At 45.5% G+C, this 13,599-nt stretch overlaps 1 protein-coding gene across 3 annotated transcripts; it reads left to right on the forward strand.

The window, feature by feature from the left end:
- Positions 1 to 356: 356 nt before the first annotated feature.
- On the forward strand, positions 357 to 8,697 carry LOC103558265 (zinc finger protein 256-like). 3 transcript variants are annotated; one of them, XM_008531172.2, is made up of 3 exons: positions 357 to 634; positions 3,058 to 3,187; positions 4,503 to 8,697. In XM_008531172.2, exons 1-3 carry the CDS (start codon positions 602 to 604, stop codon positions 6,488 to 6,490), a joined length of 2,151 nt encoding a protein of 716 aa, XP_008529394.2. In that variant the 5' UTR covers positions 357 to 601; the 3' UTR covers positions 6,491 to 8,697. The 3 variants fall into 3 exon arrangements, with proteins under 3 accessions (XP_008529394.2, XP_070414910.1, XP_070414911.1); XM_070558809.1 differs by having other exon boundaries at positions 3,061 to 3,187; XM_070558810.1 differs by lacking the exon at positions 3,058 to 3,187 and having other exon boundaries at positions 520 to 634.
- The last annotated feature ends 4,902 nt before the right edge of the window (positions 8,698 to 13,599 follow it).

Below are 13,599 nucleotides of genomic sequence, written 5' to 3' on the forward strand. Positions count from 1 at the left end.
TATTCGGGCAGAAAATGGCACATCAGATTTGGGCCAACTTGCACTGCTGCCAATGGCCTCTTGGGAAACATTTGTCATCCTAATTCACGGCCTGAATGCCTGGCTGATCAGTTGCAGAAAGCAGTCCCCAGAAGTCCGCATACGGCCCCTTTAAGAAGAGGGGAGCCCTGGAAAGAGAAGCATCACTGCCCATGGCCACTCACAGTGGACCAAGGCCTCTCCTCCTGGAACCTTATCTCCGCCTTGGCTTGTTGGAACTACATTTCCCTGAATGCTCTACGACGACAGACGGCTCCCAGAGCCAATGAAGGCTCAGGACAAAAGGAGTTTCCGGTTGGACACCAGGGTGGCGAGTGGTCTTCCGGGGACCTCTTCAGGGGCTGTACCTGCGGCTGGTGGTTGTTCTGTTCCGGCTTCGGAGCGCCGGGTCGGGGCTGAGGGGACGACGAGGAGGCGCGGGCGGAGGCGCCGTCCCCGCGGCCCAGGCGGCTCTGAGGCTCGGCGACGCCGCCCGGGGCCCCGCGCCAGGCCCGGGCCAGGGAGCGCCGCGCCCGGCGCCTCGTCTCCCGCCGCTCCCGGCCCCGCGCCGCCCCCGAGGCCGATGGCGGCGGCCGCGCGGAGGGAGCCGGCTCAGGTGAGCGCTCGGCTCCGGGCCGCCCCGCCCGCAGCGCAGCCCGAGCTCCAGCCCTCGGGCGGGCGCTGCTCCCGGGCCTGCAGCCCAGGCCCCGGGGCCGGGCCGGGGAGGCGCTCGTGGGGCCTGTGGCTGCGGGCGGGGACCGGGCTGCGGGCGAGGGTCCCGGGCGGAGGGGGCGGCGGCGCCGTTGTGTCCGCAGGGAACAGTGTGAGGACGGGTCCCGCCTGGACCGGCAGGGGAGGGGCTGCTCCTTCAGTCCGAGGGCCCCGGAGCCGGGAGGGCTGTGCACAGAGAGGGACACGGTCCCCGTCAGGGTTTCAGCACTTTCCCAAAGCCTGTTCACAGGAAGGACAGCGTGGAGGGAGGTGTTGAGGACAGTGGGGCACTGGGAGGTGGAATCTTTGTTCAGGGTCCCACAGCTGGTAAGGGGTGACACTGAGGCCCAGAGAACACAAGGCAGCCTGAGGTCACCTGGCCCCAGGACCAGGGAAGGGTACAGGGAGGCCTGAGCCCATCACCCCCCTGCGGCTCCCGTTCCTCCCAGGCCTGGTCCTTCTCACAGCTTCCCGTGACTGCGGTAGTTCCTATGGAACCCACACAGGGACGTGGAGGGTGTCCCAGTGCCTCACTGGCCGGAACCTCCACCGCGATGTTCTCTGATTTGTGGTTTTCTAAGACTCTTAATGTTATTTTTCCAGTTCTTGAGTTTAGGGACCCTGGAGAAATCCCACACCCAGGGTCCCAAGTCCATTTCAGGCTTTATGTAGACATATTCCCATTACTGACAGCCAGTGTAAAGATGTTTGGAAAGTTAACCCAGGAGCTGGTACTAGAATGTGCATATTCCTAGAGGTAAAACCGAATAAGGGCTGTGACTCTTGTTTGGGTACTTGGCTGATGGTGTTGAGCTTCATCAAGATAGGTAAGGGAGATCAGTGGCAGTGACAGTTTGTGGTATCAGACTGGATAGTTTGATAAGGTGGCTGAGGCTTCTAGGAGAAAAGTGGACATTAGATTAATGCAGAGGCAATTCATGTAAGATCACACGCAATCCAGAGCTGTTACATATTTACCACTCTGGACTCACCAAGATTTTGCGAGGACTTTGGTGGGGTCTGGGGTGTTTCATTCAGCCTGGTAGATAAGGTCAGGGGTAAATTTGGCCATCTGTGAGACTCACTTGCCCTGGGATGGGGGATTAATGGAGCTGGGCTTTGAATGAAGGTCAGGGGGACAGAAATTTGTATGTGCTAAGGTGACAGCAAGTGCATCACAGAAGTAGCAGTGGACTCTGGGTATCTGAGATCTACACCTGGTTCTGTGTGTCTAAGTCTGAAGCAAGGAACAGAGCCACTCAGTGAGGCCTTCATAGCATGATTTGAGGTGACACTGCTGTTGGGAACCATGAGACGTCTGGTCCTATTGGGTCCTGTTTGAATTTGCTAAGTGTACTGTGGATGCTGTCTGCCAAGTTGTGGTATAAGTCCCAAACCCAGTATGATGCGCTTCTTTCACATTTGGCAAAACTCTGACATCCTGAAGTGGCCTGAATGTAAGTTCCCTCCCCACACTGCTCCTGTGCATAATGTCTCCCAGCCTCATGGCCCTTTTGACCAAGGGAACCTGGAGCAGTTCCTGCTTATCCCTTTGTAGCAGTTGTCAGTTCCCTACCAGCCTGTAAAGTTATTCAGACAAGCCAATCACATACTCCTGTGGGAACCAGGGGGCATCCCACCCTCTCGATTCTATGAAGCTTGCATCCCGCAGCCCCTGTTTGTTCACTCTTCTCTGGAGTGCAGCTCCCATGTGGGCCTTTGTGGTGAGTGGTGTCCTGTTCTCAGAGGCGTGAATTTATGTGATTCATAAACTGCTGTTGGTCTCATGTGTCCAGTCTCAGGTGTCCTGTGATCGGCCACCACCATAACCCAAGGGTGGGTAGGAGGAAGTGATTGGTATACAGTACTAGTAACAAATGGGGAGGGTAGGGAGATACCCATGGTGTGGGGCAGTGGGGTGGTGGTGACCATGGTCATGTGTCTGTGGGATACAGAGATAGAGGGATGTGCAGTCTAAAGAATGATGTGTACTTGGAGAGGGGCACGTCTGAGGATTCCAGGGCCCTGCATTGGTAATTACAAGACAGTGACCATACCAGGGGAATTTCTTGTCTGGAGGGGCTGGATCCCCGAATGCTAGGCCACAGCTTAGATATGTATTTGTCTACCTGCCTCTTGTTGCTGGTGGTTGGACTGAGTCAACAGTGGGACCATGAGGAGAGAATGACACCAGTGGTACCCGGGCCTGATTTACCCTCTTGAGTTGGAAGGCTTGAGAAATGAATGGTCATAGAGTAGACGTGTAGGGAGATGGATTGTGGGTCTTCAGAATTGGACTCTTTGTGGTTTTATCTGTCATCATCTTAGCAGGGCGGTGTGACCTTTGAAGATGTGGCCATATATTTTTCCTTGAAAGAATGGGGTCTCCTTGATGAGGCTCAGAGACGCCTGTACCGTGATGTGATGCTGGAGAACTTAGCACTTATAACCTCTCTGGGTAAGTCCCTCACACCTTTCGCCATGCCCTGAGGTAGTCTCTACCCTTTCTTTTTACCCAGAGATAGCTCTGTCCTCTTCACTCAGGACCATGAGCACTGCTTCCTTCCCCTGTTCCCTGGGTAAGTGCTGTGGTTGGTAGGACTGAGGTGTGTTCACTGCCCTCTCCTCTCCTTGAGCAGGCCCCATACCTGCTTCCCTTTAGCCTCCCATGGAAGGATCCAGGGTCAGGAGTCTTGCATTCAGCCTAATGTATCCCAACTCACTTACCCTCTTCCTGGCTGGGTGGCACTGTCCAGATCCATGGCATCTATGCTCTAGGTCTACTTCCTTCCTATAAATGACATTTCCAACACTGCCTGCTGCAGGTAATAATTCCCTGATATGAACCATGGGCTGTTGTTGCAAGACCCCCATCCCGAGTTCTCTGTAGCATATTTAGTTTCTTTTTTTCTGGGCTGTGACGTGCCAAGTTGTTTTGGGTTGGCACTGGCTGCTCAGATGTTATTTTCTTTCCTTGGTATTTGTGTCCTCCCAGTCCCATATTTTTGCTCGGCTTGGGAGTTGAGTGGAGAGTCCTTGGTTGTCCATAGGTTGGATATGAATCCCGAGTCAGCAAAATGGGCCCAGAGGGAACCTGACCCTGAACAGTAACATGCTGGGGGAGGGCATGGTGTCAGTCCCGTGCTCAAATGATACCAGAAACCTGTTCTGGTTGGCTGGTATTTTGGTGCTAATGCCAGTGGCCACATTCTATTTCTGCTTCATTTTTGACATTGTTGCTTGTCAGTTCTTCACTGTGTCATTTCTACTCTTCATCTGTCCTGTGGCTCATCCTCATATCTCTGGAGTCCCTATCTCACCCATTTTTCTTGCTGCTCATCTGCAGTGGTCTCCAGCATTGGCCTGTATTTTGTATTATGAGATGTGTGCTCATTCTTAAAAGTCCCTGACCAACAGCTGCTCCGCTGCAGTTTTATTTTCTTGGGCTTGGAGATACCTATCTACATTGCCCTCACACCACTAGTAGACAAGGTCCTGCTGACAGTTGTTTGCAGAGAAATGAGGTGTACACCCTACCTCTCTTTGTGACACACCACATGGTTGTGTCCTTTGCCTCACGTAGCCTCCCCCATCCTGTGTTCTTTATAGCCCAGTACTGCTAAAGAGCACTGTGTTCAACCTGAACCCAACTCCCTGTTCTTATAAACAATCCCATAGGCTGGTTCCTGGGTTTTTCAGACAAATAGTTATGTATGGGCTGCCCCCCTCCCATCAAGGTCAACATGGTCTTTACCAATTTTTCTCTCTCTCAGGTTGTTGTCATGAAGCAGAGAACAAGGAGGATCCTTTTGAGCAGAGTGTTTCTGTACAAAGAGTGTCACAGGTCAGGACTCCCAAAGCAGATCTGCCTCCCAAGAAGGTGCACCCCTGTGAAATGTGTGGCCTGATATTGAGAGACATTTTACACTTGGTTGAGCACCAGGAAACACATGAGAAGCAGAAACTGCACAGGTGTGGGGCATGTGGGGTACAGTTGTATGTCAGCACAAACGTTTGTCAGCATGAGAAGCAGTGCACTGGGGAGAAACCCTTCAGAAGGCGTGTCAACAGAGCCTCATTTGTGAAGAACTGCAAATGCAATGTGTCAGGGAAGCCATTTATCTTCAGGGTAGTTGGGAAGAACTTCTTGGCTAGCTCTGAATTTCTTCAGCAACAGACTACTGCCATCAGGGAGAGGTCAAACAGTGAAACCGAGAGCAGAGTGGCCTTTCCGAGGGGAAAAACTAATAACTGGGGAGAATGCACGAACACCTTCAGCTGCAAACACACACTTGTTCAGCATCAGAGATTCCTCACTAGGGAAAGATGTTTTATGTGGAATGAATGTGGGAAATTTTTTAGCAGAAGCTATAGCCTCAGTCAACATCAGAGAGTGTATACTGGAGAAAGAATTTTTGACTCTGAAGAATGTGGAATATTACTTAAAAAGTCTCACCTTGTTGAACACCAGAAAAGTAACATCAGAGATAGGCCTTATGAGTGTACAGAGTGTGGGAAATCATTTACCCGAAGCTCCAACCTCATTACACATTGGAGAGTTCACACTGGAGAAAGACCTTATGATTGTGAAGAATGTGGGAAATCCTTTAGCCGGAAATCCAACCTTATTGTTCACCATAGAGTTCACACCAGAGAAAGACCATATGAATGTACGGAATGTGGGAAATCCTTTGTCCAAAGCTCTACGCTTCTTCAACATTGGAGAATTCATACTGGAGAAAGGCCTTATGATTGCAGTGAATGTGGGAAATCTTTTACCCGATTCTTTGCACTCCATCAACATCAGAGGGTTCACACTGGATCAAGACCTTATGAGTGCATTGAATGTGGAAAATCTTTTGCTGAAAACTCCAGACTCATCAAACACAGGAGAGTTCACACTGGAGAAAGGCCTTATGAGTGCAGTGAATGTGACAAAGCATTTTGCCAAAGTTCTTCACTTCTTCGACATCAGAGAGTTCACACTGGAGAAAGGCCTTATGAGTGTGGGGAGTGTGGGAAATCCTTTGGGCAAAAGACAACCCTCATTCAGCATTGGAGTGTTCACAGTACGGAAAGACCTTATAAGTGTGGGGAATGTGGGAAATCCTTTAGGCGAAAGTCTGAGCTCATTCAACACTGGAGAGTTCACAGTGGAGAAAGGCCATATGAGTGTGGGGAATGTAGGAAATCGTTTAGCCAAAAGTCCAATCTCACTATGCACCAGATAGTTCACACCAGAGAAAGGCCGTATAAATGTAATGAATGTGGGAAATCATTTAGCCAAAACTCAACGTTCCAAAAACATCAAAGAATTCACACTGGAGAAAGGCCTTATGAGTGCAGTGAGTGTGGGAAAACTTTTAGCCAAAGCTCTGCCCTCTGTCAACATCAGAGACTTCACACTGGATCAAAGCCTTATGAGTGTATTGAATGTGGGAAATCCTTTGTTGAAAACTCCAGACTTATTAAACATAAGAGAGTTCACACTGGAGAAAGGCCTTACGTGTGCAGTGAATGTGGGAAGTCCTTTGCAGACAACTCCAACTTCATTGTACACAGGCGAATTCACACTGGAGAAAGGCCTTATGAATGCAGCCAATGTGGGAAAGCATTTGGCCAAAGTTCTTCACTCCTTCAACATGAGAGAGTTCACTCTGGAGAAAGGCCATATAAGTGCAGTGAATGTGGAAGATGCTTTGCCAAAAACTCCAGTGTCATTAAACACAAGGAGCATTCACACTGCAGAAAGTCCTTATAACGTAGCAAATGTTGAAAATCCTTTACGTAAAACACCCGTCTCATAAAACATCATAATGCTCACAGTGAATAACGGCCTTATGGATATGGTGCATGTGGAAAATCCTTTAGCTGAAACTCTAGCCTCATTGCATACACACTGGAGGGTTCACACTAGGGGAAGGCTTAGGAGTACAATGAATGTGAGAAACCCTTCAGTCTAATCTCATTGGATACCACAAAGTTCACATCAGGAAAATGATAAGGTGCAGGAAATGTGTCGTTTCTTCTTAAGTATAATGACACTGGGAAGATCCCTTATGAGGGTGCTGTCTATGTCTTATTAAACTTTGTGATCCTGATAAATCACGGAAATTCCTGTTATGTGGGAGCTGCCTTGCACCTTTAATTTGCCAAGGGTCCTTACCAGGTTTATGTCACTGCCAGTTCTATAGCAAAAGCCATCTAAGCTCTATCACTTTTCGGGTGCTCATGGTGTGCATCCTTGACCCTCCCCAGTGTGTCCAGGGAAGCAAACTCTGTTCTTACGTTTGCAGGAGGCATTTGCAAGAAAGCTGAATCTTTATTCCTTTCTGTAATTACTTTCACTGATGAGTTACGTGACTGACCTGACCAGTTTTTGGCCCAGAGGACTCTGCTGGTGACTTAAAAACATAGACTGCCTTTTCCAGGGATATTGTTGATCCCATGTGACTCTGATGGAATTTCCTGCCCTTCAAGTTTCCAGCCCAGGAGCAGCCTGCCTCCCATTGCTCTGCTTTGTGTGAAAATGAAGGCCTTATTGTTTAAGCCACCATTCATCTGGGGGTTCTAGTTAGTGTATGTGGTGGTTTGAAAATAGTTGTGTTCTGCTAACGTGAGGGATTGAACAGCTTTGATTGGGATCCCAATCTTTCTGTGTCTCAGAGGGACAGTATGATGGCAGAATGTGCTTTCCTCTCCAGTTTTGCCCGAGTTTGCCTTGCTGCCCAAGACCTCCAAGAAAAGAGTGCAGGGATTTGTGGACCTAATCGTAGCCTGGATGCCGTGGTATTTTGTGGTTCAGAGGTCAGTCTGTGGAGGGTCAGCTGAGATAACCTTTGGTGCTTGTGAGAGCAACATGAAATTGTTCTGTTCACAGGGGATGTTGCATTGTGCTCAGTGCTGCTGAGGGCAGTCTGTTCCCAGGTCCTGCAGCAGAGCCATGTGCTCTGATGTCATGAATTCCCCAGAGTGGCATCACAGGTTATAGGATTGTGTGGGCAGGGGAATCATACTTATTACAGAAACACTGGATTTGTATGGAGGGGAAGAGACTGCTCCAAACTGGTTGGGATTTGCCACTTTTAAAGGGGCACCTAGAAGGTTCCAGTCATTATGGCTGTGAAGGATGAGCGGGCTCAAATTCTCATGGCCTGGAGAAGTGAGTATCTTGTGTAGCTGAGGTCATGGTGAGAGGAAAACATGTAAATACTTTGTGGATTCCTGTAGCCTCTCTGGGCTATTCACCTTAAGGCTATTGCTGTGGAGGAAATTGAGACGAGAGAGGCCAGCTCTGTGGCCTTTGTGCCCCAGCCTGCATTCCTGTTGAATCTGGTGGAAATGACCTCACGGGTCTCCAGTATTTGCCAGCACTGTGGCAAGGCATCCCTCCCATGGTGTGAGGAAGGATATGGTGGGGTCAATAGAGGTTTATCAGACTGGCTTTCCAAAATTGTAGGAAATCCAGATTTTCATGTTGAACTGTATTTTTAGTTCTCTAATAAGATATAAATGATTTGCAATAAGCTGCTTATATTTAACCTGTACTATTTGATAAGTTTTGACATTCATGTAAACCCATAAAGCCATTTAATCATGATGATGAAGGTCTCCAGCTCTTATTTACCTCGGGCCCTTTACTAATGTCTGTCTCTCTCTTCTGTCTGCCTTCCAGGTAACCATTGATTTATTTTGTTTTACAATTAGTTTGTCTTTTCCAGAATTCTATATGATTCTCCTCATAAAGGGTTACTCTTTTTTTTTTTCCCTGAGTAGCCTCGTGTGACTTCTTCATTTTGAGATTCATCAATGATGCTTATATGAGTATGAGTAGTTCCTTCTTTTTATATCGTGGGAAGTATGATGTTCTGTGGATGTACCACTGTTTATTTATTCTTCCGTTTGCATATTTGAATTGTTTCCAGTTTTTGACTGTTGGAAATAAAACCACTGAGATGTGTGAAACCAGTTCTTTGTGTACATGTTTCATTGATCTTGTGTTAATTTCTTGGAGTGCAATGCCTGAGTCACAGGGTAGGTGAGTAGATACCCTTTTTTTTGAGGAAGGTTAGCCCTGAGTTAACTGCTGCCAATCCTCCTCTTTTTGCTGAGGAAGGCTGGCCCTGAGCTGACATCCGTGCCCATCTTCCTCTACTTTATGTGTGGGATGCCTACCACAGCATGGCATGCCAAGAAGTGCCATGTCCGCACCTGAGATCCAAACTGGTGAACCCTGGGCTGCTGAAGCAGAACATGGGCACTTAACCATTGCACCACTGGGCCGGGCCCAGATACCTTTTTAAGAAATGCCAAACTGTGACTCACGTGGTCATCCCCTTTTGTCGTCCTGTCAGCAGTGAATGAGACTTCCAGTTCTTCCATTTCCTTGCCAATGGTGGGTATGGTTGGTTTGAAAAATTGTGAGCCTTTTAATCAGTGTGTAACCATATCACACTGTGGTTTTAGTTGCGTTTCCTGGCGTTTCCTAATGTTGAACGTTTTTTCATTTGTCACTTGTATCTTTTCTTTGGTAAAATGTCTGTTCATATATATATTGGTTGTTTTTTAAAATGAATTTTGGCTATTCCCCTTTTCTCTCACAAAGGAGGAGTAAGTGAAACAACGAAGTTTAACCATCTTTCATTCCTTCTTTAGCGATGTGACTTCTTTGCTGTAAGGAGTGGTTGTTTTTGAATTTGAGACTATTTCCTGAATGTTTTTTGTGCTGTACACAATGCAGTGGCCACATAAAAGTATATACTTTTAAATTTAATTTGCTTTATGAATACATTTTTGATCGCTTTCTTAAATCTAGATATTCAACAGTAGCATATATCAAGCCATGATTTGTAGTGTTTTCTAATTTCCCTGGTATAAATGCTCCCACCTTGGCCAGTTTAAAACTGCCCACGTGATGTCATTGCACATGGAGTTGGAATAGTTACCGGTAGCACACCATTATATTTTATTCTGTCATATAGTAGCTGCAAACAAATAATGTGTAATGATAAGAAAGGGGGTGTAAGCAAAACTTCCTTCCTGCCTTTTTAAATTAATCTCTCTCAGCATATAAAATTACAGACATGATGACATATTTATATACAGAAATAGAAAATATTGTGTTATGAAACCATAGGAACCCTTCCCAAATTTCCCATCATTTACCATATCATTACCATTCTTGTTTCATCAGTCCTTGTGTACATTGGTTTACTCATAATTCCAGACATCATGGCATTTAAATCATAACCTCTTTAGAATATATTTTTGAGTGGCCGGCTGGGTGGCGCAGCAATTAAGTTGGCAAGTTCCGCTTCTTGGTGTCCCGGGGTTCACCGGTTCGGATCCCTGGTGCGGACATGGCACTGCTTGGCAAAAGCCATGCTGTGGTAGGCGTCCCACATATAAAGTGGAGGAAGATGGGCATAGACCTTAGCTCAGGGCCAGTCTTCCTCAGCAAAAAGAGGAGGATTGGCAGTAGTTAGCTCAGGGCTAGTCTTCCTCAAAAAAAAAAATGCGTTTTTGAAATGGAAAGTCTAGTTAATAACCCCAATAACTGTTATGCAAAATATTTTAAAATACGGTAATTATGCTATCAATGGGCAATTTTCTCAGCTGAAAAATATGTTTGCTTCTTAAATCAAATTAATTGCATGCAGAATTCTAAGTGTACCCTTATGGCTTTCAGTAGGTATGTCTCATAGATCTCTTAACTTACAGGTTTTAGTTACCATTTTTATTCTTTTGATTTATTTGTTGAAGTTGTAAGGCATTTGTACATTAGAATTTGACACATTCTAGAGTTGGCTTATTGAATCTGATACTGTGTAACTGCTCATGCTTCCCTCATAAGCCTAGGTATTCAGGAGATGAGAATTGAGGTTTGTTCCTCCATACAGGTGTGTGATTGTGACTGCTGAGGTGAAAACACCCAGAAGATCCCAGCCCAGATCCTCTCCAGTAAGATAAATATTTGAGACAAAAAAACCACATTATTAAATAAACAAGCTAAAATTTGATGTGCATCACAGGCAATCTGCTACTAAATTTTGAGGACAGAAAATATCTCCCCCTGTATGTATCTAAGCAGTTACTACACATTACATACATGTGTTCAAGATAAACAATAACTAGTGCTTAAGAAAGAACTTGACAGCACTGTCACTCAGTGTCTAAATTGGAGCAAGGTGAGCAGAGTTAGGCTCTTACCCTCACACAGGGCCTGGGAGATGGCAGAGCTATCTTTATTTGCTATATTTGCATTTCAAGAAATGGCTCTCAGTATGTTTGCATTTTTAAGAGATGGTTCCCAGGTTCTTTCAAAAGACTTTCCTGAGTCGTAAAGCTGCAGGGAAAAAAAGGCCATGCTGACAAGAGGCCTGTGTAGTCTTCTAGGTTTCAAAGATAAACACTCTCAGACTAGGGAGGAGAAGGAAATCTGTTTCTCTGTTTTCAAATGGTAGAATTAAATGTATTTTTCATTTGTATTTGTTGTTACAAATAATTTGTATGTGACACACCTGGAAACAAAATATGCTTCTGCTCTGCTGCCACGCGTTGGCACAACCTGGAAGCAAACATTTCGAGTATCAGGTGTGTTTGGAATGCCACGATGACACTGCGGCCCAGTAGAAGGGGGAAAGTCCCTTTCACAACGGAGAAGAAATTCAGAGTTCCTCATGATTTGAAGGCGACACCGATAGGGGACCTCAAGCAGGATTCTCAGAGGTCCTTCAGAAGTACGTGAACTTTGGAAGCATTCGGCTGACCCAGGAGCTGCAGACAAGCAAATGACAATGGATAGTGGATGGGGTCTGCCCAAGACATTCAAGCAAGGCCCCTATCTAATTGTTTTGTTTTTTACCTGCTTGCTTGAAATCATTCTTCTTTTCATAATGACCCTTTTACTGGTTTCTTCCCTCTTATTGTGTTGGGTCAGAATATACACATTCTAATGCAATTATTGGATTTTCCCAAACAGTGGCTGTGGCCATCAGTTTTACTGAATATCATCCATCACCAGGGCTCCATGATAAAAATATCTGAGCAGGGGCCAGCCCAGTAGTGTAGTGGTTAAGTTTGTGCACTCCACTTTGGTGACCCAGGGTTAGCAGATCTGGATCCCAGGAGCAGACCTACACACTGCTCATCAGGTCATGTTGTGGTGGTGTCCCATATACAATATAGAGGAAGACTGGCATAGAGGTTAGCTCAGGGCAAATCTTCCTCTCCACACACACACACAAAAAAACCATGGGCAATTCTGGTTTCTTCATAGGAGGCCATAGAAGATTGCAGCCAATGGCATTCCACTCACACCTTCCTGGACAATTGGCATCAACCAATCTACCTGACTGCTTGTGTCCCTCTCTCACAGAAAAAGAACCAATTTTTTCAGCCTTTTGATCAGATCCTTGGTTATTCCAAATTTGAATTCATCAACTTTCCAGGGCAATGAGCCAAATGCTACCCAGAAGAAACTAATAGAAATCCAAATATGTAACCCAGCTAAAGTAAGCCTTTGTTTCTGAAGACATCATGAGCAACTCCTTTGTTCTCATATGTGTATTTGCCCTTACAAGATAATTCTTTTGGGATTAGGAGGACACAGGCCTCATGCGTCTCATACACATTGGGAATTGTATTCTGAGACTTGTCTGTGCAAGGGATCCTAATTCTATAAATCACTAAAGTTGGAAATTTCTGACTTAGATGCGTGCTCCAAATTGATGCCATTTTTTAAAATTATTATTTGGCACACAACCAGGGAGAACTACTGACTCATTGTTTATTTGGATGATTTGAGCAGTGTTCCCATCAGTGGAAGTCATACAAATAGAAACGAATGTAAGAAAGCTATCACTAACTTTTTGGTTTGTTACTAGCTTTTTTTTTTTTTAAAAGATTTTATTTTTCCTTTTTCTCCCCAAAGCCCCCCAGTACATAGTTGTATATTTTTAGTTGTGGGTCCTTCTAATTGTGGCATGTGGAATGCCACCCCAGCATGGCCTGATGAGCGGTGCCATGTCTGCGCCCAGAATCCGAACCGGCAAAACCCTAGGCTGCCGAAGCAGAGCGTGTGAACTTAACCACTTGGCCATGGGGCTGGCCCCTAGTTAGAATTCTTAACTCCTAGAAACCTTAATTTCTAGTGAAAATTAATAAGTAATCAGTTGTGAACTGTCTGTTACACCAGCATTCTTTAGATTGGCAAATTTATGAATACGTTTCATAACGTCTAGAAGCAACACTTTTTTATAGTGTAATCTTTCAATGTGGCACAGGGTATGTTTACTAACAGACCCAAATATCTTTAGTTTCTCTGTAAAAAGATGCCAAAAGTAGACAAACTCATATTCAGTGACTGATGTTTTCAGTATTTTATCTTATATGGAAATGATCTAAATATTTAATGGATTTCCATCATCTAGATTAGCCTAACTCTAGGGTATAAGTTACCAAAGACATTTGGGTAACTAGTTTTAAGTAGACATACCATAAAACATAATTATTGCTGAAAAGTTCACTGAAGAATTTTCATTAAATTTTTTTTTTTTTTAATTTTAAACCACTGGCCTGGTGGTGTAGTGGTTAAGTTTGCACACTCCACTTTGGCAGCCTGGGATTTGCTGGTTCAGATCCCAGTCATGGACCTATGCACTGCTTATCAAGTTGTGGTGTGGTAGGTATCCCACATGTAAAATAGAGGAAGATGGGCCCAGATGTTGGCTCAGGGCTAATCTTCCTCAAACAAAACAACATCAAAAAAAATCCCCTTTCATTCTACTTCCATTTATTGAATTCACTTATTCTTAACAATTATGTTTAGATTACTCACAAAAATTTCATGAGACATTAGACAAAGTCAGC

Source organism: Equus przewalskii, chromosome 9 (genome assembly GCF_037783145.1).
Source record: "Equus przewalskii isolate Varuska chromosome 9, EquPr2, whole genome shotgun sequence".
NCBI lineage: Eukaryota > Metazoa > Chordata > Mammalia > Perissodactyla > Equidae > Equus > Equus przewalskii.

Excerpts from the sequence above, each read along its gene's own strand:
- LOC103558265 (XM_008531172.2), top strand. The coding sequence starts at position 602 with ATGGCGGCGGCCGCGCGGAGGGAGCCGGCTCAG. Across the intron at positions 635-3,057 it reads CGCGGAGGGAGCCGGCTCAG|CAGGGCGGTGTGACCTTTGA; the intron begins GTGAGCGCTCGG and ends TCATCATCTTAG. Across the intron at positions 3,188-4,502 it reads AGCACTTATAACCTCTCTGG|GTTGTTGTCATGAAGCAGAG; the intron begins GTAAGTCCCTCA and ends TCTCTCTCTCAG.